Below are 24,661 nucleotides of genomic sequence, written 5' to 3'. Positions count from 1 at the left end.
TGTATTCAGTCAGCAGACCTACACAGTAGTAACAACAAATAGAATTTGGTGTTCCCATCAGACCTGTTAAGCTATGGAAGCTCTTGATATCTCCATTGTCATGGTCAGATCATGTCCAGCTTTCTGTAAGATTCCTCAGCATCAATATCATTGCAGGGAGGCTGGTCCCATTAGATTGGTCCAACCCCAATCTAACTGACTATCCTAAATGGGTTTCAGAGATTGCTAGTGGTCTGTTGCATGGTCCATTTGAAGCTTTGGCTATCGCTTGGAATAAATTGTTAGCTGGTCATGTTGGATCAAATCATGCTTATGTGTCCACCTAGACTCACAACTCCTGATCAAAGTGCAGATGCAATCATGGTTAGGAGGGCCTTTGCACAAGTTCTTACTGTAAGCCTGTTGTGCCCATTCCTAAATGGGAAAGTCAGCTTATGGTCACTGATGCTGTAGTCACTTTTCAATTCGGTTATTGTAACATGCATTACATGTGCCCTTGAAAAGCATCCAGAATCTTCAGCTGATGCAGAACATAGTGACATGGGCAGTTATGTGTGTATCTGCAACAATACAAATTGCACTTTAAAATATAAAATGGTGAGCAAGTTGATTAGTCTCATCAGAGAAGGCTCATGTCAGTCACCAAGCCAGGAAATTATGACCCACATCATGTCACTATAAGGACATGAGGATATGGAACAAAACATTTGAAATGGGGAAAAACAAGCAAGTGGTATTTTACTTTGTGGAAAATATATGTTTAAAAATATAGTTCTGATAGATTTTAGAACTTTCTATTGTAAAATTGATTCATATTGTAAATGTAACTTGTCTCCAATGATATTTCTTTTCTTTTTTCTTTTTGCTGATTTATTTGGCATCATACATGGTGCCCATCTCAAAGGACTTTGAGCAGCTTGCAGACCTATTCCCATTAGGAAGGTTAAAAGCAAATGTCACGATAAAATTAAATTACAAATAAAATAACCCTCAAAGATTCCAACAAGATTCACTGAACATCCATTGATTTCCCTTATAATTACTAGGGAGTCTTAGTTATGTAGCGTGTTCTCAAATCCTTAGGGTTGTCCAAAAACAAACCCAAAGAACAGGTCAAGACTGAAAGCTGTTATTAATTGTGGGCCCAGAGAGTTAGAAATGTAACAATCTACTGTTTGAGAAAGAATATATATGGAAGCTATTCTAATAAGTGAGCAAGGTTCTTTTTTGTGTGTGTCAGGTTTCATTGATGCAGTCAGAATTTGTTCATATGTGGTGACACAGGTATTCTTGAAGAAGATGGTATTTTTCATTGCAGTCATAGCAGTATTACTGCCAGGAGTTACATGCCTTACTCCTCAGATTAATGCATGTGTTGTGGGGAAACCTCCGCTTATCAAGCACAAGTATTTTTTGTCAGGGGATTTCATAATGTCTGGGATACTCTCTCAGTTCTATATGATATCTGATCCAGTGCATTTCAAAAGGCATCCCTCTGAAGAACTGGTTGATGAGCTCATGTAAAGATTTTCTCTTCTTAACTGTAGCGTATCTCAAATCAGATATTTTTTTCTAATACAATGTCTGGTCTGAATTAATTATTGGTATAACTTGCAGCACAAATTATTTCTGCTGTTCTTTTTGCCAGTTAGTTCCTTCATTCTAATACAGATTGCTATTTTAATAAATACATAGAAGTACTCACTTATGAGGGACTTGGTGCCTCAGTGGCTAAGACGCTAAGCTTGTTGATTAGAAAGATTGGTGGTCATTTGGTGGTCGAATCCCTAGTGCCATGTAATGGGGTGAGCTCCGGTTACTTATCCCAGCATTTGCCAACCTAGCAGTTCGATGTAAAAATGCAAGTAGAAAAAAAGGGACCACTTTGGTGGGAAGGTAACAGCATTCCATGCAACTTTGGCATTTATTCATGCTGGCCACATGACCACAGAGATGTCTTCAGACAGTGCTGGCTCTTCAGCTTTATAATGGAGATGAGCACTGCCACCTAGAGCTGGAAACAACTAGCATGTATGTGCAAGGGGAACCTTTACCTTTACCTTACTCATTTATGACAAATCTCACCTGGGTGTTTTTATTAAAGTCCCATATTGAGCTTTTCTCATTTACTTACTCACTAGTAATCCATGCTGGTCTATTGAATCACTGTTTTTTTTCCCCAATTTTAATGGGGTTTAATGGTTACTATGAATTTTAGGAAACAATGGTGCTATGTAGTTTTAGAATTTGATTTCTAAACAGGTACATCAGCAAGCATGGAGCAAAAATGTAGAGTCTACCCTAATGAAACAGTTACTTCTCTTTTTAGATAACAGAACCCTCTGAGGTCTATTAAGATGAAAGAAAAAGATTTATATATAACATTTGCCCTCACTCATATTTCAGAAAAGATTCTTTATACATACACAAACCCCTTAAAGGGGGAAAATCATAGGGAAAGATGGAAAAGCTAAGGATACAGAACTAGAAGTGTGTTTTACAGGTAGATAATAATATGGTTATTAATAGAATAATAGACTTGAAAGGGACCTTGGAGGTGTTCTAGTCCAACACTCGGTTCAGGCAAGAAAACATTTACCATTTCATTCAATTGGTTGTCCAATCTCTTCTTGAAAACCTCCAGCGATGGAGCACCCACAACTTCTGAAGGCAAGTCATCCCACTGATTATTGTTCTCACTGTCAGGAATTTTTTTCTTAGTTCTAGGTTGGTTCTCTCCTTGATTAGTTTCTACCCATTGTTTCTTGTTCTGCCCTCAAATGTTTTGGAGGCTAGGCTGACTCCCTCTTCTTTATGGCAGCCTCTTAGATATTGGAACACTACTATCGTTGTTACCCCTAGTCTTTCTGTACATTAAACTAGAGATAACCAATTCTTATATATGTTTTAGCCTGCATCTTCTCTGCATTCTTTCTAGTCTCAGTATCTTTTGTTTGTGTGTGTGTGTGTGATTAATAATTGGTAATGCTCCTTTGAGCAATCCATCTGTTTCCTAGTGAAAATTGTTTATAATCATTGAAAGAATCATAACAGCCAGTCTTCATCCACTGAAAAATTATACTTTTATGCTTTTCCCAAGAACATTTTCCCTATCAGATTATTTTTTGCAGAATCATTCAATTATTACACAAATATTTCACATTCACATTAGATTTCACATTCTTCCATTAGAATGTTATACATTTGGTTGTCATGTAATTTACAAATTATTCACACAATTTAGTGGATCTGTAGCAATGGAAACAGTTTCTGAGCACTAAAGCATTTAAATTATTTCATGAATTGTACTATACAATCAGGTTTTCTATGTAGTGTTTAGTTGAATTATAAATAAAGTATATGTAATGTCACATACTTTAAGAGAAGACATATGATTTAGATATATCTCTCTCATTGCAGATTTTTCCTACAGAACTATCAGCATATCTTGGCCTTGGTTTTTGCTGTAAAGGAGATCAATGAAAACAACCACATTTTACCCAACGTGACTCTGGGTATGCACCTCTCTAACAGTTACTTCATGGCGAGATGGACCTACTTAGCTTCAATGGAGCTCCTCTCAACACGGAGCAGATTCATACCCAATTATAAGTGTGATACCAAGGACTGGACAGTATCTGTCATTATGGGACCTACCTCTCACATCTGTCCCTTCATAGCCAACATTTTAAATGTCTACAAGTTGCCCCAGGTGAGATTTCTTCTTGAATAAATCTAATGGGCTGTGAGAGTAACCTTGAGAAAAGAGGAAGAGATGCAACCTAGACAATGGTGTAATAAAATAAATTGGAGCCCAAACTAGAAGAGTATTTTGAGAAAGCATTTCAGAATTGACACCTTCATTCGCTGGAATGCAAAGGCAATTGGGAGAGGGGAAACATTTCTGGGCTGGCAAAATTGATGCCAACTCTTTTAGATAGTCCAGACCCAATTATGAATACATTAATATTAACTTTTAACGTAAGTTAATAGACAGAATTAAAATGCCAATACATTTTCATCAGCACATTTTAATCATCTTCCTTCCTCCCTCCCTCCTCTTTCCTTCTTCCTTCCTTCCTTCCTTCCTTCCTTCCTTCCTTCCTTCCTTCCTTCCTTCCTCCCTCCCTCCCTCCCTCCCTCCCCCCATCCTTCCCTCTACTTTCCTCCCTCCCTCCCGCTCCATGAATGCTTCATAGTAACTTAAATAACAAAAAATAAATAGAAGAAAACTGCATAGAGGTGAAATGCTGCATTAAGTTATTATTAATTCCTTTATACCACATCCAAACACAGCTATCTTGCTGGATTGTGAAGAGCACATAGGCAGTTAAGAAAAAGGAGTAGAACTGAAAGACAAATAGCCATCTAACTTACTACATTGTTTAGATATTCTTGCTAATGATTGCTGGTATTTAGCAAACTTTATGAGAATATTACGGTATTTCAACACTTCTCCTCCTCCTCCTCCTCCTCCTCCTCCTCCTCCTCCTCCTCCTCCTCCTCCTCTTTCTTCTTTCTTTATAGGATTTTCATAGTACATTGAATGTGTTAGCATTGTGGGACATTTACTGCCAGAAATTAGTGACTTAAGTCTCTTTAATGTGTAAAATACTGTTTTGCATATGCCAAATATTGAAAATGGGGGAAATGATCCAAAGAATCTGAACATTTTACATCATACAAGGTCTGTTGCTCCTGTTTGAAAATATTGAGGGAAAATATTTGATTCACAGTATGCTTTCCTGGGATTCACAGTAAAATATTTGATTCACAGTATGCTTTCCTGGGATTCAGTTACATAATCTGGAAAGTAAGGGGCAGATATATTACCAAAATGTGAAATAATTGAAATAAAAAGGAAGAAAATCATTCACTGTGCGTATTCAGTATAGTGCCCTTTCCATTATAGCAATATATATCACTATTTCCACGCATATTGGTATACATCCATTTCAAGATGTATAAAGATTATGACACGAGAACTAAAAACAAACAAACAAACAAGAAAGGGGGCTGGGTATATACTGAATACAAAGAATGTTCTTGCATTGCTTATCTTATCCCATCTTGCCATTATTTCACTGCTTCAATTTTTCTGCTGTTTCCTATGAGGAGAAACTAGCAAAATATTAGGATGTGTTTCCTTCTTTAATCAGAAGCAAATAGCTTTAGCCCTTAAAATTTGTGGTCCATTTTTAGTAAAATATTTCCTGAATTAAAACATTTTGGAAGTCTCCAGTTTTTGTACTTCTCCTAGAATTACAGCTCTTGAATGAAAATTCTGTACATCAGGGTTTTTTAAAAACATGATTAGATATTGGTAATGATGGAAGATTATGAATTAATAACAGATTTTTCAAAGATAATGAATATTTCAGTTTGGAAAACCATGTTCCTTTTTTTCTACATTTAGCTAATATATGGATCTTCTCCTGTGATAGAGGACAACATAAAAACTGCTTTTTTGCATCGTTTTTTCCCAAATGGTGACCAACAGATTATGGGTATTCTCCAATTGCTGTTGTACTTAAGGTGGACATGGGTTGGACTCATTGTCCAACGTAATGAAAATGGAGACCGATTCATACAAAATGCTGTTACTTTATTTTCCCAGAAAGGTATCTGCTTTGACTTCATGGAACAGATGGCCAAAGAAACATTTTCTAATGATATTGGAGCAGCATTTAAAGATTTTACTAATATGTACATTATTATTATGAATAGCACAGCCAATGTTATTATCCTATATTGTGAAAACCAGGTCACTGTGATTTTTAGAATGTTGCCCTATTTCCCAGCATTTGAAGAGATGCCAGTCAAGAGAAAAGATAAAGTTTGGATAATGCCAGCCCAGATGGAGTTTACGTCCCTTCCCTTTCAAAGAGTGTGTGGTATAGACTTTTTCCATGGTGTTATATCTTTTGCCATTTCCTCCAAAGAGATCTCTGGATTCAACACATTCCTTCAGATGAGAAACCCAACTTCAGAAGTGGAAGACCATTTAATGAAAGTGTTTTGGGAAAAGGTTTTTGAATGTTCTTTTCCTAAAGATAAATTAGATGAAGACACTGGAATGCTGTGCACTGGAGAAGAGAAGCTTAAAAATCTCCCTAAGTCTGTGTTTGACACCACCATGACTGGACAGAGTTACAGCATCTATAATGCAGTCTATGCTGTGGCACATGCTTTACAAGCCATGCTTTCCCCCAAGTCAAAATACAGAACAAGGGTAGAAGTTGGGCAACCTTTTTTTTTTATCCAAAAAGCCTGGCAGGTAATAAAATGAATGAACATTTCCCATTAATCTTTTCTCTAAGGCACTGAGCTGTACTAGTGTGGATATCACAAATGAGTGATGATTTTAGGTCTCCTGTCATTCCACTTTTCTCAACCTTTCAGGACTTGGAGAAATCTATGTAATTTTGAATAAATAGCAATGCTACAACAATTCTAAGAAGGAGAAAAACATTAAGAAGAAGAAGCTGTATCTTCCTCCCTCCCTCCCTCCCTCTCTCTATCCCCCGCTCTCTCTCTCTCTCCCTTCCTTCTTTTGTTCATTCATTCATTCATTCATTCATTCATTCATTCATTCATTCATTATTTCTTGGAAGAAAAGATATAATTGGCAGTTTTCAGTGTATTATTATAAATATTTACTTTTACAAATTGTAATAATTTAAGCTTCCTTCCTTTCTTTTCTTCCTCCCCTATTAATTTTCAAACTTTGCTTTTATTTAGTTCCATCACTATTTGAGAACTATCTCATTTAATAACACTGCAGGACAGAAAATCTTCTTTAATGAAAATGGTGACTTAGAGACTGAATTTGACATTATCAATTGGGTCACCTTCCCCAATGAGACCTTTATTAAAGTCAAAGTTGGAAAGATTCACCCAACAGCTTCTCCAGACAAGCTAATCACCCTTTCTGCACAGGACATCACTTGGCCTGCTATGTTTAACCAGGTATTTCTTGCTCATATTTCAAATTGTGCACATTCCTTAACTTCCCTTCTTGCTTTCAGAATTATATATTTGAATAGATCCTGTGTTCAAATGTCAGAATGAAAATTGTATAGGTATTTTCAAATATTTCAGATGTAACATTTAAGACTGAAATACTGTAGGTAGATTTTCAAAGACTATAAAGACTTAAATGTCTAAATACCAAGAATTAAATTATTAATTTATATCTCTCATCAAATCTTTATGATATTAGCAAAACTTAATGCAACACCTAAAGGCTTTTCCTGATTACGTTTTCAAGATTGCTTAGTTAAAAAATATATATTTGAAAGTGCATTAAAATATTTAAAACTACATATGGTATAATACACAAAGATTGACCATAGTGGACTTCCAGTTGCAAGGCTTCAGTGGTGGCAGGAATCTGCTTCTCTGCGGGTCCCTGCTGCGCTTGCCACTGAGGTACCCCTGATCCAACTGGATTTAGGGGTTGTCGCTACCCCTAAATAATGTAATGGCAGCCACAAAGAAATCTTCAACCGGATAAGACTGTGTAGGAGGAAGAGCCAGAAGGAGAAGTTTTCTTGGCTGAACCGGGACATTAAGTTACTTTTAAAACACCCTGGAAACCTGACTTTTGGATTGATACATTTGTTTCCAAAAGAAGTTGTTACAGCGGCGAAAGTGCTGAAGGAAAGTTCACTCCCCTTCCTTACGGAGAAAGCAAATGAGCACAGAAAAACCGGCTTTTTAAAGGTAAAAATAAGCTCTTTGTTACAAGTGGGAAGGAGAGGACTAAAAAAAAAATCTTTAAAACTTTGTTGGAGGAGATGCCTTGAAGATTATAAGATGATCAATTAACTGTAATACAGCTTTTAAAATATATTTGGGATTTTGCTCCAGGAGGAAAAATTGTAAAGAGAAGAAGAGGAAATAATTCTTGTTTGTTTGGATTGTTTGATAACTTTGACATTTGGAAATTACTTTAAGATTGAAAACATCTGGGTTGTTTTTAAAAATTTACAATGGCACCATCTATGGATGAACTAAAAATGGAATATGAAAAATTAAAAGAAAGAGAGCAAAATGGCAAGGATTCCTTGGGAGTTTTCTTCCAGTTTTTAGAAATGGCGGTTTCTACGTACCAGCAAATACTTGAGGAAGAAGTAGAAGGAGAAGAAGAAGAAGAAAAGGAAGAAGCCATCTTTAATGGACTAAAAAGTTCGATTAAGAAAGAAAATGGGAAGAGAGGAAGGAAAAATGAGAATTTAAGATTTAATAAAACAACCAAGAAAAAGAAAAATAGGGTGAAAAAAAGGTACAATGTTAGAAAGCAATTGAAAAGAGAATTACAACAGAGAGGGGAAGTTAAAAAGGGGGAGGTTGGGGGTGGGGGCAAAAAGACCAGACTGGAGAAGAAAGGGAGGGAAAAGGGGGAAAAAAGCCATGGCCTATAACAAGATGCCAAAAAGCAGATTTTTTTTTAGAGATAAAGGATAATGGATAGTGTATAATTAAAGAAAGATTCTGCAAGAGTACATAAGATAGTATTGTAGTATTTGCATTTGAAATAGTCTATTGAAATATTTAATAAAATATTAAAATGTTTAATAATGATAGATCTCAATATTTAATAAAATATTAAGGAGAATGTGTAAAATGATTAATGTTTAGTTATAGTTATGTTATTATAAACTTAGTATTTCATTTTCTTATTCTAAAATAATGTACTAATTAGAATTAGAATTTAGAATGGAAATTATATACTTAACTATACTATAAGTTTATTATTCTTTTAAGATGTAATATGTAGAATGTACTACGCAGAATCAGGATAGAAATTATGTATTATTTTAAGTTTTACATTAGGGGAAGGCGTCACACTTTAAAAGTGATTACAGGGGAAATTCTTTGCTAAAGAGAAGAGATAAATAGATGATTGGAAAAGAACGGACAAAAGATACAAGTATAATGATTTTGAAATAAGATGAAATAAATAAAACATAATTAAGAGAGTGAAAAGAAGGGAGAAGTTATATAGAAAATATAACATGGTTAATAAGATATGAATGGTATATAAGGTGAGCATGAATTTGATTTAGGTCTGTAAAAAAAGATGTAACCCGGGGCTAAGCCACTTTTCAAAAGAAGTCTTATGTTTTATGTTTTATATTTTGTGTTTTGGTTAGTTATGTTTGATTGTGAATTAATAAAACCTTGAGGAATAAAACTAAAGGGAGAGAAATTTGGAAAAGACATGTATAAGTGACAATTAAGGAGGTTTTATTTTTTTATATCTTGTTTTATGTTTTGTATTTTGTGTGCTTCTGACTGATTGAGAACTAATAAAACCTTGAAAGAAAGAAATATAATTGAATAAAAGTGAAGGGAGAAACAATGAGAAATTTGGAAAAAATATATATGTGTAAATGGAAATGTGATAATGTGGAACTATGTCTTAAAAAATAATGCTTTATTTGCCTTGTTAAAATTTATAAGTAATTTTTAGAAAGGAGGTTTTATACTTTTATGTTTTATGTTTTGTTTGTCTTCAAAAATCAATAAAACTTGTTCTTAAAAAAAAAAGATTGACCATAGTGCAGAAATTTTAATGCCTATTGTATATTGTTGGAGATTTCCATAATAATGAGATTGTATGTTTGGAAAACCCATGGTTTATTTCCAATAGTTCTTTGATTTTATTCAAGCTGGATTTCCAGAATATATGCAATTTGAAGTTACTTTTAATTTTAAAGTGGGAATAATTTTTTACAAAAGTTGTTCACTGTTGCTTTGGGTTACTTGGCACAAAATTCACAGATTTCCTGGATAAACATTTAAACTGAACAGCGGGGACAGAGAATTAATGGATTCAGAACATCTCTGTCCCCACAACCTAAAACTAATAAGGATACCAGTGCATGCAAAATAGATGTTTGTGCAGGTAAGATTATCAAACTTGATGCTAACCAAAACCAAGCATTTAATAGTGAGTGCCATACCATGTGCACTAATCAAACAGGTGGCAAGAAAGCAGGAAAAGGCAGGCACAACACAGGTTATGTAGACAGGAAACACAGTGTCAGACATAAAGATCTCAAGTGCCTATATACTAATTCACAAAGTCTGGGGAACAAGCAGGGTGAACTCAAACTATGAATACATGAAGGTAAATATGATATAGTTGGAATAACAGAAACTTGATGGGATGAAACCCATGACTGGAATATACTGGTAGAAGGATACAAACTATTCAAAAAAAAAAAAAAAACAGACCCCATAAAAGTGGAGGTGGGGTTGTACTGTATGTAAAGGACCACTATATTGCTATAGAAATGCATGAAACGAAAGATGAAAACCTCCTAGAATGCATATGGGTCAATATAAAAGAAAAAAAAAGAATGACATGGCCAAAGGTGTATATTATAGGCCATCCAATCAAGCAGAAAAAATAGATGTCCTTTTTGCCAGCCAACTAACAAACTTATGCAGGAAACAGACAACAATAGTAATGGGGCACTTCAATTATCCTGATATCAATTGGAAAACTAATTCTGCACCAAGTGAGAAATCAAATAAGTTCCTAACCAACCTAGCTGACAACTTTGTTTTCCAAAAGGTAGAGAGTGAAACTAGAGGTCAGCCATACTGGACTTAATTCTTACAAACAGAGAAGAAGTGATAGAGGGAGTTGAAACTGCAGGAACCTTGGGTAAGAGTGACCATGTCATACTAGAATTCAAGATAACACAAACACAAGCAACAGAACATAATGACACCAAAGTCTTGGATTTTAAAAGAGCTGATTTCAATAAACTCAGAAAGAACTTGGGAAAGATTCCATGGATGAAAATCCTAAAGGGGAAAACAACTCAAGAATCTTGGGAAACTCTAAAATGTATGATCATAGAAGCCCAGACTAGCACAATACCACTGAGAAAGAAAAAGAAGAAATCCAAGAAGAAACCAGCATGGCTACACAAGTACAAAAAATGGAAAGAAGGACATACAACTAAGGCAGAATATCAGCAGATAGCCAGAATCTGCAAAGACAAAGTCAGGATAGCAAAGACTGAGAACGAACAAAGACTTGCAACAAAAGTCAAAAATAATTAAAAAAGCTTCTTCCCACATATAAATAACAAGAAAAAAATCAAAGAAACAGTTGGTCCATTAAAGAGAGAAGATGGCAAGGAAGTAACAGGCAACAGAGAGAAAGCAGAACTGCTTCACTCATTCTTTGCCTCTGTCTTCATGCAAAAATAAACTATAGTTCAACCCACCAAAAACATAACTGTAAAAGACAGACCTGAAATAAAAGTTAAAATAAGCAAAAAAAAAAAAAAAAATAGTAAGAGAACACCTGTCTGATTTTGATGAAAACAAATCACTGGGGCCTGATGGATGACATCCAAGAGTTTTAAAGGAGCTGGCAGAGGTCATCTCAGAACCACTGCACCATATCTTTCAAAAATCCTGGAGCACCAGGGAACTACCAGAGGACTGGAAAAGAGCTGATGTGGTTCCCATCTTCAAAAAAGGAAAAAAAAACAGACCCAGGAAACTATAGACCAATCAGCTTTACATCAATACCTGAGAAGATACTGGAAAAGATAATAAAAAACAGATCTGCCAACATCTAGAAACAAGTAAAGTAATAACTAACAGTCAGCACGGGTTTGTTAAAAACAGATCATGCCAAACCAATCTTATTTCATTCTTGAACAAAGTGACTCAATTAGTAGACCAGCAAAATACTGTGGATATAATATATTTAGATTTCAGCAAGGCATTCAATAAAGTAGACCACAACCTACTTCTTAGTAAGCTAGAAAAAAGTGGAATAGATAGCACCACCACTAGATGGATTTGCAACTGGCTAGCAAACCATATTCAACGAATAGTCCTTAATGGGTCTAAGTCTACATGGAGGGAAGTAAGCAGTGGGGTGCCACAAGGTTCCGTCTTAGGCCCAGTACTATTCAATGTCTTCATTAATGACTTAGATGAGGGATTAGAAGGGGAACTTACCAAATTCACAGATGATACTAAACTGGCAGGAATAGCTAACACCCAAGAAGATAGGCTCAAGATCCAGATGAATCTTGACAGACTAGAACATTGGGCCGTATCTAACAAAATGAAATTAAGTATAGAGAAAAGTAAAGTCCTACACTTTGGCAAGAAAAACCAAAAGTACACATATAGACTGGGTGAAACCAGGCTCAATAGCAGTTACTGTGAGAGGGATCTTGGAGTCTTAGTGGACAACTAGCTAAATTTGAGCCAGCAGTGTGCTGCAGCTGCCAAATAAGCTAATGCAATCCTAAATTGTATTAACAGAGGGATACAGTCAAGATCAAGGGAAGTACTAATACCACTCTATCAAGCCTTAGTAAGACCACACCTAGAGTACTGCATCCAGTTTCGTTCACCACATTATAAAAAAGATGTTGAGACTCTAGAAAAAGTACAGAGAAGATCAACCAAGATGATTAGGGGACTGGAGGCTAAAACTTACAATGAATGGTTGCAGGAACTGGGCTTGGCTAGTCTAGTAAAGAGAAGGACCTGGGGAGACATGATATTGGTCTTCCAATATTTGAGGGGCTGCCACAGGGAGGAAGGGGTCAAGCTATTTTCTAAAGCTCCTATAGGCCAGACAAGGAATAATGGATGGAAACTGAACAAGGAGAGATTTAACCTGGAAATAAGGAGAAACTTTCTGACAGTGAGAACAATCAACCAATGGAACAGCTTGCCCTTGGAAGTTGTGGGAGGACCATCAGTTGAGACCTTCAAGAAGAGATTGGACTGCCATTTGTCAGAAATGGTGTAGGGTCTCCTGCTTAGGCAGGGGGTTGGATTAGATGACCTACAAGGTCGCTTCCAACTCTGATTATCTGTATCTGCTGAAACATTTTATGAAAAATGTAGTAAGAAGCAAGATGGCATATCTTTTCTTGAAGACATTTTCTGATCCATGTATCTGATCCATAGAGAACACCTGACCTTTACTTTTTCAGAAATTGAAAAAAGACTTGAAACCTGGGATCATTCATCTCTATTTCTATATAAATTATAAATGGCAAACAAATTCTTCTGGATCTTGACTTTCACCTAGCAAAATGATGCTAACTTCATGTCCAATTCATCTTTTCCTACCTTGGTTTTTATAGTTGCCATATTCTCTACAATTGCTCTAAAACATCAGAAGATTTCAGGACATCTATCTCCAATCTATGTTCATTATTTTAAAATAAAATCCACTCTGAAATAGAATTTTTATGAAAAAAAAACTGTTATGGCTTTCAATAAATCCTGCTTTCTTAATAGGTTCCTCCTCTTTCTGTATGCAACATCAATTGCCATTCTGGGTCCAGGAAGATGAAAATAGAAGGGAAGCCATTTTGCTGCTATGATTGCTTTCAATGTGCAAAAGGGAAAATTTCAAACCAGATGGGTAAGAGTTATCTTATGCAAGACCATTCAATCTCCTTAACTGTGATTCAAAATTCTATTTTTTTAAAAAAATTCTACAACTGACTTCTAATGGTGGTGGCTGAACCAATGATATTGCTCATGAATGAAAACAAATATATGAGTCCCAGGGTAATGTTGCAAGATCCAATCTGAGTCAGTCACTTAGTCTTCCAAGCTCTCAGATTCATGCTAGAGCCCCCTTAGGGAACTTCTTTCTCTCCAGATTAAAAATTATTTGGAGGATATTACCATGCTATTCAAGAGTGGAGTCATAAAGCTTAAATGTTGTACCAGTCATTTAACCAGGTTTCAGGTAGGAGTATACTTTGGAGCTGCAATAGGTCTGAGGAGGGCCCCTATTTTGTGTATCTTAAGGAGTCCATAAAATCTTGCTGGGCCACTGTTCCTTCCTCTCATTTTCCATCATTTGTTTTCTGTTATACAGTTGTTTTGTTTAAGTTGGCTAAAATATTGTGTGACTGCCATTCTCATCTTGGATGTCTTTGCTGGTCTATATGCTGAGGAATCATTGTTCAGGGCAGGAAACAGAGAGGTTTCCTGAGGATGTATTCCAGCATGGATGGATCCCAAATCTTGAAAAACTAAAACTCTAGTCCAAGTGATCAATTGGATTTTGCAATGACATTGCTGTATAAACATTAACTATATTAAATTTAATAATAAGTATAATACATTTATAATAATTATAAAATATTAAATTATATATAATATTTTAATAAATATTAAAATGAATGGATATTTCATACATAAATGAATGGATATTTCATCTACAAATAATTTGGATTATTCTATTGTTCCATTATATTTTCTGATTAATGCAGAACGTTTTTCCTTTCCAGGTTGAAGTATTTTCTCTCTCTCTCCTTCTCCCTCTCCCCCTCTCCCTCTGATATGTGTGTATGTGAGAAAAAGAGGACTATTTAGGATAGAATTGGAATGTAGCTGTTGATTTTAAGAGCTATTCCATTATGTAATATTATAGCATATAATATATATTTTCCTCCTCCACTGAAATCAAAACAATTTTTTTGCTATTCAATTGTGGAGAGTTCTGCATGATAAAATATTTTGAGTATTATTAAATTTTGTAATAAGGAAAGATCTTACAGCAAGATGCGCTCTCCTTCCCTCTCTCCCCCCCTCTCTCCTTCTCTCTCTCTCCTGATAGATAGATGACAGATGAGAGGGGGGATGATAGAAAGGTAGGTAGATAGATAGATAGATAGATAGATAGATAGATAGATAGATAGATGTATGTATGTATGTATGTATGTATGTATGTATGTATGTATGTCAGGCTTCCAAGTAACACCGCCCCAACATAATTAAAACTCTGAGGCAGGTATCTTCCTCAAAGCATAAATTTATTGAAGATATCATATCGATACATCTGGGGAAAACCCGAATCTGAAAGTGTTTTCCCCACCCAAAGTAAAACCAAAGTTCCTTTCCTTGCATCCACATCTGCATAACATGGTCCAATCAAGTCACCATCCCAACTTCAGCCAACTTCTATTATGCCTTCCCAGGTGCAGGCTAGATGTCTTTGGCTCCCAAAGAAAGAATGTTGTTATTATACATCCCACACTATCTTCACTTCTGTCCTCCCATTTCCACAGCTTGCGCAGCTACCGCTATAGCAGCCCTGTATACCCTCACATAAGATGGCTGGCTATAGGGCAGACTTCCAGTTGCAAGGCTTTGGTGGTGGCAGGAATCCGCGAATCTGCGGGTCCCTGCTGTGCTCGCCGCTGGAGTACCCCCGATCCAATTGGATTTGGGGGTTGTTGTTACCCCAGAGAGGTAACGGAAGATAGAGGAGATCTGGGCAGAGGTCTGGGGACATCGCAACCCCTCTCCCCAGCTAGCTAGACTCCTTTTTCTGAAGGCGGTGGAGCAGCGGTCAGCAATGGCCACCACAAAGAAATCTTCAACTGGCTAAGACTGTGCAGGAGGAAGAGTTTAAAAGAGAAAGTCTTCTGGCTGAACTGGGACATTAAGATATATTCAAACACCCTGGAAACCTGACGTTTTGAACAATATGTTGTTTCCAAAGGAGGCTCTCAAAGCGGCGAACGAAAGTGCTGAAAGAGAAAGTTCACTCTCCTTCCTTACGGAGATAGCAAACGGACATTGAAGAACCTGCTTTTACATAAAAGGTAAAAAATCAAAAACTCTTTGTTATAAGTGGGAAGGGAGAGGACAAAAAAAAAGAACAAGAAGGCAAGAAGAAGAAGAAGAAGAAGAAGAAGAAGAAGAAGAAGAAGAAGAAGAAGAAGAAGAAGAAGAAGAAGAAGAAGAAGAAGAAGAAGAAGAAGAAGAAGAAGAAGAAGAAGAAGAAGAAGAAGAAGAAGAAGAAGAAGCCATCTTTAATGGACTAATTAAGGAAGAAAAGAGGAAGAGGGGAAGGAAAATGAAGAATTTAAGAGTAAAAAAAACAACCAAGAAAGAGAAAAATAAGGTGAAAAATCGATACAATGTCAGAAAGCAACAGAAAAGAGGAATACAACAGAGAGGGCAAGCTAAAAAGGTGGAGGTTAGGAGATGGGGGGCAAAAAGGCTAGACTGGACAAGAAAGGAAGGGGAAAAAAGGGGAAAAGCCACAAAGGCTTGAAAGAAGATGGAAAAAAGCAGATTTTTTTTTAGAGACAAAGGGTAAAGTACAATTTAAAAAAGATTCTGCAAAAGTACATAACGTAGTATTGTAGTACTTGTATTTGAAATAGAAAATTGGAATATTATAGGATCTAACAAAATATTAAAATATTAAATACTTAATGATAGATTTCAATATTTAATAAAACATTAAAGGGAATTTGTAAAATGTTTAATTATTAGCTATTGTTTTAATGTTATAAATTTATTACTTCATTTTTTTGTTTTTTGTCTCTTTAAATAATGTATTAAGCAGAATCAGAATGGAAATTATGCATTATTTCAAATGTTAAATTAATGGGAAAGATAGAAAGGTGTCATACTTTAACCAGTGATTACAGGGGAAATTTTCTGTTAAAGAGAAGAGATAAATAGATAATTGGAAAAGAACAGACAAAAGATACAAGTATAATGATTTAAACTAAGATGATATAAACAAAATATAATTAAGAGAGTGTAAAGAGGGGAGAAGTTATACAGAAAATATAGAATGGTAAATAAGATAATTAATGGTATTTAAGGTGAGCATGAATTTGTTTTTGGTCTGTAAAAAAGATGTAGGAGAGAAAATATATAGAAAATACAGTATGCCAAATAAGATATGAAATAGTATATTAAGCGAGCATGAATTTGATTTATGTCTGTACAAAAAGAGGTAAGCTGGGGTAAGCCGCTTTCCAAAAAGAAGTTTTATGTATTTATGTCTTGTGTTTTGTTTGTCTATATCTGAATTAATCAAATTTTAGAAGAATGTAAGAACATTGGAAGAGAATAATGAAATTGTAAATAAGACAGATGGATATAAAGAATATATATAATTTAAGGCAAAAGAAATATAATTGAATAGTAGAAGGAAAGGGAGAAATAAAGAGAAGTTGGGATAAGATATGAAGTCGAATAGATAAGATAAATATATATATATATTAAATTGTGTTTGTATGGAAATGTGATAATTTGGAATTATTCTGTCTTTAAATAAGTTGTTTTATTGGTTTTTTCAGAAAAGATGCCTTATGTTATTGCATTCTACATTTAATTTGTTTATGTATTGTTTCTTAAAAATTAATAAAATTCGTTTCAAAAGAAAAGATGGCTATAGGGTTGGCGATAGATAGATGATAGATAGATAGATAGATAGATAGATAGATAGATAGATAGATAGATAGATAGATAGAAAGATAGAGTGAAAGATAGATTGAAAGATAGATAGATAGATAGATAGATAGATAGATAGATAGATAGATAGATAGATAGATAGATAGATGAGAGAGAGAGAGAAAAAAAGAGAGAGAGATTTGGCTACTTACAGAATGGCACTAAATATAAAAAGGCATTACTTAAACGAGGAACAAATGAATTCCATTAACTCTCACTTTGACTATCTATTTCTAAAAACTGATCATGATGCCTTTGTTTTTCAGATGCAGTTGATTGCTTCCAATGTTCAGAAGACCAATATCCAAACAAGGCTCAAAATCTCTGCATTCTAAAAAGAGCAACTTTCTTGTCTTACAATGAGCCACTGGGAATCACCTTAGCCACCATTAGTCTCATCTTTTCTTTTATCACAGCTTTGGTGCTGGGGATCTTCATTAAACAGCGGGACACTCCTATTGTCAAAGCCAACAACCGGAACCTCACCTACATTCTTCTCATTGCTCTCTTGCTCTCTTTCCTTTGCAGCTTGCTCTTCATTGGCCAACCTAACCAAGTGAAATGTCTCATGCGACAAACTGCTTTTGGCATCATCTTCTCTGTAGCTTTATCTTGCATATTGGGCAAAACAATCATAGTGGTCCTTGTTTTCATGGCCACCAAGCCAGGCTCCAAAATGAAGAAATGGGTGGGGAAAAGACTGGCCAACACTATTGTCTTATCTTGCTCCCTGGCACAATTCATTATCTGTGTAATATGGTTGGCAAGTTCTCCCCCATTCCCAGATTCTGACATGCACTCCATGGTTGAAGAAATTGTCCTCAAATGTAATGAAGGTTCAACCACAATGTTTTATATTGTTATTAGTTTTCTGGGGTTCTTGACTTCTGTCAGCTACACAGTAGCTTTCTTAGCTAGGAAGTTGCCTGACAGCTTTAATGAAGCTAAATTCATCACCTTCAGCATGTTGGTCTTTTGTAGTGTCTGGATATCTTTTGTTCCAACCTATCTGAGTACAAAGGGCAAATATATGGTGGCTGTAGAGATCTTTTCTATTTTGGCTTCTGCAGCTGGATTACTGGGCTGCATCTTTTCCCCAAAATGCTATATAATTGTTTTGAGACCTGATTTGAATACAAAAAGGCAATTAGTAAAAAAATGATAATGAATATGCAGTTCAGTTTGCTCATTGATTCAGTTGACCACAACCTTCCCCTACTGCAGCACAAAACACAAAACTCATTAGATGATGGTGTCTCTTGTCTCTGGAATCAGAATATCATTAAAAAAATCTGTACAGAAATTCCATACACTTAGTGCATGAAATAAGAATACTTCTTGAAGTGTTTAAGCATTTTATTAGGTTACAGAATGAAATACAAAACACAAAAAACAGTGGGCGGGAGAGGGGAAAAAGAAGTGAGGAGAAGCTGGGGAAAAGAAGAAAAAAAGTATTGACTTCTGACTCCCTCTGTTGTACTAAAAGGCCCCTGTGCCCAATGCACATGCATGCAGGACTGCTCGAAGGAAAGAGCAACTGCAGCAGCATGGGCAATTCGGGAGTAAAGCTTCAATGTAATGGCCCCTCCCTTAAGAGATAAAAGCCATCCTGAGAGACTGGGATTTTTTGCAGGAAGCAAAGAAGTTCTTGCACTTTAAGCCTTGTGAATGTTCGCATTATCCTGGTTTGTGTTTAGAGACTTTTTATTTTGAATATTTCTTGGTAACTTAATGTAGTGTTTTGGCATCCTTGCACAACCTTGGCAAGGCTCATTCTTATCAGAGACAATTAGTTTTCATAGCCTTTTAACTGTGAATGAACAGAATTGGCAGAGAAGCATTAAAATGTTTATCTTTTACCTCTGTTTGGTGTTTGTTTCCTTGGAACAAGGTTTGGATCAGAACAAATATTTATATTTTTCCTTCAGTCAAAAGAGTCAATATAGCCATTTCTGCCAACTCTATCAGTTTCTGTAGCCATTCATCCAATATTAGTGTAACTCTTGTCCTACAGTTAGTTTGTCTCACTGTGAGCTGACCATGAAGAATTGTCTCACAGGGACTTCCGGTTGCAAGGCTTTGTCGGTGGCAGGAATCTGCTTCTCTGCGGGTCCCTGCTGTGCTCGCCGCTGAGGTACCCCCGATCCAACTGGATTTGGGGGTTGTCGCTACCCTGAAGGGGCAGCGGAAGACAGAGGAGATCCGGGCAGGGGTCTGGGGATATCGCACCCCCTTTCCCCAGCCAGCTAGACTCCTTTTTCCTGAGGCGGTGGAGCGGCTGTCAGTAATGGCAGCCACAAAGAAATCTTCAACCGGATAAGATTGTGCAGGAGGAAGAGCCAGAAGAAGTTTTCTTGGCTGAACCGGGACATTAAGTTACTTTCAAAACACCCTGGAAACCTGACTTTTGGATTGATACATTTGTTTCCAAAAGAAGTTGTTACAACGGCAAAAGTGCTGAAGGAAAGTTCACTCCCCTTCCTTAGGGAGAAAGCAAAGGAGCACAGAAAAACCTGCTTTTTAAAGGTAAAAATAAGCTCTTTGTTACAAGTGGGAAGGAGAAGACTAAAAAAAAAATCTTTAAAACTTGGTTGGAGGAGACGCCTTGAAGATTATAAGACCATCAATTAACTGTAATACGGCTTTTAAAATACATTTGGGATTTTGCCCCTGGAGGAAAAATTGTAAAGAGAAGAAGAGGAAATATTTTTTTTTTTGTTTGAATTGTTTGATAACCTTGACATTTGGAAATTACTTTAAGATTGAAAACATCTGGGTTGTTTTTAAAAATTTACAATGGCACCATCTGTGGAAGAACTAAAGATGGAATATGAAAAATTAAAAGAAAGAGAGCAAAATGGCAAGGATTCCTTGGGAGCTGCCTTCCACTTTTTAGAAATGGCAGTTTCTATGTACCAGCAAATACTTGAGGAAGAAGTAGAAGGAGAAGAAGAAGAAGAAAAGGAAGAAGCCATCTTTAATGGACTAAAAAGTTCGATTAAGAAAGAAAATGGGAAGAGAGGAAGGAAAAATGAGAATTTAAGATTTAATAAAACAACCAGGAAAAGGAAAAATAGGGTGAAAAAATGGTACAATGTTAGAAAGCAATTGAAAAGAGAATTACAACAGAGAGGAGAAGTTAAAAAGGGGGAGGTTAGGAGGGGGGGGGCAAAAAGACCAGACTGGAGAAGAAAGGGAGGGAAAAAGAAAAAAAAAAGCCATGGGCTATAACAAGATCTCAAAAAGCAGATTTTTTTTAGAGATAAAGGATAATGGAAAGTGCATAATTAAAGAGAGATTCTGCAAGAGTACATAAGATAGTATTGTAGTATTTGCATTTGAAATAGTTTATTGGAATATTTAATAAAATATTAATGTTTAATAATGATAGATTTCAATATTTAATAAAATATTAAGGAGAATGTGTAAAATGATTAATGTTTAGTTATAGTTTAATTCGTTATTGTCTTAATCTTATTATAAACTTAGTATTTTATTTTTTATTCTAAAATAATGTACTAATCAGAATTAGAATTAGAATGGAAATTATATATTTAACTATACTATAAGTTTATTATTCTTTTATTTTAAGACTTAATATGTAGAATGTACTATGCAGAATCAGGATGGAAATTATGTATTATTTTAAGTTTTACTTTAGGGGAAAGCGTCACACTTTAAAAGTGATTACAGGGGAAATTTTTTGCTAAAGAGAAGAGATAAATAGATGATTGGAAAAGAACAGACAAAAGATATAAGCATAATGATTTTGAAATAAGCTGAAATAAATAAAACATAATTAAGAGAGTGAAAAGATGGGAGAAGTTATATAGAAAATATAAAATGGTTAATAAGATATCTATGGTATATAAGGTGAGCATGAATTTGATTTAGGTCTGTTAAAAAAAGATGTAACCCGGGGCTAAGCCACTTTTCAAAAGAAGTTTTATGTTTTATGTTTTGATAAGTTATGTTTGATTGCAAATTAATAAAACCTTGGAGGAATGAAACTAAAGGGAGAGAAATTTGGAAAAAACATGTATAAATGACAATTAAGGAGGGTTTTTTTATGTCTTGTTTTATGTTATGTATTTTGTGTGCTTATGATTGATTGAGAATTACTAAAACTTTGATAGAAAGAAATATAATTGAACAAAAAGTGAAGGGAGAAATAATGAGAAATTTGGAAAAGATATATATGTGTAAATGGAAATGTGATAACGTGGAACTATGTCTTAAAAATAATGCTTTATTTGCCTTGTTAAAATTTATAAGTAATTCTTAGAAAGGAGGTTTTATACTTTTATGTTTTATGTTTTGTTTGTCTTCAAAAATCAATAAAACTTGTTCTTAAAAAAAAAAAAAGAATTGTCTCATAGCAAGTTGGCCATGGTTAGTTGGCCAAGGCAAGTTGGCCATGCTGAGTTGTCCTAGACCCCACAGCAGATGTCATGAAAGCTATCAATATTTCAAATATATCATATTGGATTGGGTTAAGGTATTTCATTAATGCACACTCTGGTTTGGTTTGAATCATAACCTTAATTATCTTGTGGAGAAACCTCTGTTTCTTTTCCTCATTGTTTTGCAGGAGCATACAACATTAATGCCAAATAAATATATAGGTTGGATGATGTGATAGCTGATGTGAGTCATCAAAAAGTATTAATAAAGTTGCAACACACATCTCATAATGGACATGAGTGAACCATATATATTTTCTACTTTTTTTTCTGATCATACCAATAATTGCATTATTTATTTTCCCTGTAGTTACCAAGAGTGTGAGTTACTTGAAGATTTTCTCAAATCCCTGAGTAGCTCTACATAAAACAACAAAACAATTAACTAAGATTAAAGGAAACTCCATTAGTCCAATTGTGGCTGGCAATAGAGGTGTAGTGTATTCATGTATAGACTTCTAATACTACATTCCTATTGGTTAGTCAACATAGCTTAACGATTGGTTAAGAACGACAATTTCCGATTGGCCACCTAAGCGGCGGGAAGTTTAAATACATTCCATTGGTTGTGAACTGCAAGCAGCCACTATAAAAAGGGCTGCCACGGCTCGACTTTAGTTGAAGTTACTGGTTGCTAATAAAGAGCTGATTTCAACTCCAGTGTTCGAGTCTGCTTTGTCCTGGCAATAGAACACTGGCGATGAGGGTGGGATTGGAGGAACAAAGACTGTAAGCATGTGGCAATGACAGCTGAAAGACCAACGAGATGGACAGCAACAATTTGCCATCAGTACCATTCAACCCAGCCAAAGAAGACTGGGAATCATACATTGACAGGTTCCTGATGTTTTTAGAAAGCAACGAACTGCAAGGAATCACTGACCAGAGGAAGAGAGCCGTATTCCTGATGCATTGTGGCCCGACTATTTTTAAAATGGACAAGGCATTAGCAAGACACAATGATGTTAAACAGAAGGCCTGGCCAAACCTGAATCGGATGCTGAGAAACCATTACGCACCAGTCGTGTCCAACCTCATTAGAAGACATGAATTCTACAAGCGTGACCAACTAGAAGGCGAGAGTATTGGAGACTTCATAGCAGCATTAAGGGACATTGGGGGGGGCATGCGAGTTCCTCAACATGGATGAAGCCATGAGGTCCTTGGCATAGTCCTTGGACTGAAAGACGCTACTCTACAGAGCAAACTACTAAACCGACCCAACATGACCGCAAATGAAGCCATTGCTGAAGCAACTGCTGCTTCAGCAGCAAAGAAGTCTGCAGCAAAAATGAAGCAGATGAATACAACAAATAGCCCGAGCCTGAATAAAGAAAAGAAAACAGAGGGAGCCCAAAGGCATGCTACCACAAGCTCTCACCATGAAGATATCGAATCATCAACCGACTCCAAAGATGAAGACGAGGAGGTTAACAGATTCCATTCAGAAAGGAACTGGAGAGAGAGATGAGGGAGAAAACCTGAATTTCAGTGTGTGGGATGCAGCAGAAACCACCCGCAGTCTGAGTGTCAATTCTTGGATGCCATAAGCCAGCATTGTAAAAAACAGGGACACATTGCAAGGGACTGCCAAAACAAAAAGAGCTATAGTCCAAAAAGACATGGCAGTACCCCCCACCAGAAACAAGGAAAAGCCAACAGGAAGTCACTGGAGCTGGGAACATAGGAATCAACGGTTAAACGAGAAGGAAGAGACACATCAGATAATCACTATTGGGACGGCCAGAACAACAAACACTAAGAATGTTCGAATCAACGTCCGTAGAAGTTGAGCCATGTGAAATGGAAGTAGACTCTGGTTCGTATTTATCAATGGTTTCATGGAACACAATAAAAAATTTGATACCAGACATAAAACATAAAAAACTCGAAGAGCAAAGCCTGATCATCAAAGATTACCAGGGTAACAAGATACCAGTAGTAGGACTGGGACATTTCAAAGTAAAGTTTAAAAAAGACACAGAGATTCTTTCATTAACCATCGTTGACAGAGATCGCCCCAGCCTGCTCGGTTTAGAATGGTTCAAACCGCTTGGAATCCAAGTGACAGGAATCAACAGCGTCATCATGACGGACTGGGAGAAACACCTGATGGAGGAGTTCCATAAAGTATTCGACGGGACTTTAGGTAAGTACCGTGCGACTCGTATATCATTTAGCTTAAACCCAAATGTAGCCCCCATCAGGCTTAAAGCTAGAAGGGTACCATTTGTGCTAAGACCAAAAATTGACGAGCAACTGAACAAGCTCATCGCTCAGGGGGTGTTAGAGCCAACCAACCATGCCAGATGGGAAACCCCGATTGTGACCCCTATAAAACCAGATGGGTCCTTGCGCATCTGTGGTGACTATAAGGCCACCCTGAACCATGCATTGCAACAGAGTGCATATCCCGTTCCGGTAGTCCAACACCTGCTGCACTCATTGGGGAGAGGAAGAATCTTTGCAAAGCTCAATCTCGCACAGGCATATCAACAATTACTGGTTGATTCCAAGATGGCAGAGGCGCAAACTATCGTAACACATAGAGGAGCTTTAAATGCAATAGATTACAATTCGGTGTCAGCGTGGCCCCTGGTGTTTTCCAGAGCCTGATGGAACACCTCCTCCAAGGTTTAAAAGGGGTGGTTCCCTACTTCGATGATGTACTAATATCAGCCAAAAATAAAAAACAACTAAAAGACCAATTAAGGGCAGTCTTGTCAAAATTTAGAGAAGCAGGACTCAAGGTTAAAAAAGAAAAATGCCAACTTGCTACAAATCAGGTCGAGTTCCTAGGATACCTGATTGATGAAGCAGGAATACATCCCCCACACATAAAAATATGAGCAATAAAAGAAGCTCCCAGACCCAAAAACAAAATGGATTTACAGGCATTTTGGGGACTCATTAAT

General features: G+C 36.1%; 1 protein-coding gene across 2 annotated transcripts; it reads left to right on the top strand.

Annotated features, from left to right (window-relative positions):
* The first annotated feature begins 1,299 nt into the window (after positions 1–1,299).
* LOC113449902 (vomeronasal type-2 receptor 26-like) lies at positions 1,300–18,445 on the top strand. Of its 2 annotated transcripts, XM_026721036.1 has the most exons (6): positions 1,300–1,520; positions 3,535–3,712; positions 5,417–6,277; positions 6,742–6,969; positions 13,306–13,432; positions 17,550–18,445. In XM_026721036.1, the coding sequence occupies exons 1-6, from the start codon at positions 1,300–1,302 to the stop codon at positions 18,443–18,445; spliced, it is 2,511 nt and encodes an 836-aa protein (XP_026576821.1). The 2 variants fall into 2 exon arrangements, with proteins under 2 accessions (XP_026576821.1, XP_087771513.1); XM_087915387.1 differs by lacking the exons at positions 1,300–1,520; positions 6,742–6,969 and having other exon boundaries at positions 3,542–3,712.
* Positions 18,446–24,661: the final 6,216 nt, after the last annotated feature.

Source organism: Pseudonaja textilis, chromosome Z (assembly GCF_049901715.1).
Source record: "Pseudonaja textilis isolate UNSWEBS1 chromosome Z, rPseTex1.2, whole genome shotgun sequence".
Lineage (NCBI taxonomy): Eukaryota > Metazoa > Chordata > Lepidosauria > Squamata > Elapidae > Pseudonaja > Pseudonaja textilis.
The sequence above is the reverse complement of the archived record's forward strand: the minus strand, read 5'-3'. Positions and strand labels throughout refer to the sequence as shown.

Bases quoted from the DNA above. Each gene is read 5' to 3' on its own strand.
- LOC113449902 (XM_026721036.1), top strand. From the start codon at position 1,300: ATGGTATTTTTCATTGCAGTCATAGCAGTATTACTGCCAGGAGTTACA. The intron at 3,713-5,416 runs GTGAGATTTCTT...TTCTACATTTAG, and splicing joins ATGTCTACAAGTTGCCCCAG to CTAATATATGGATCTTCTCC. The intron at 6,970-13,305 runs GTATTTCTTGCT...CTTTCTTAATAG, and splicing joins GGCCTGCTATGTTTAACCAG to GTTCCTCCTCTTTCTGTATG.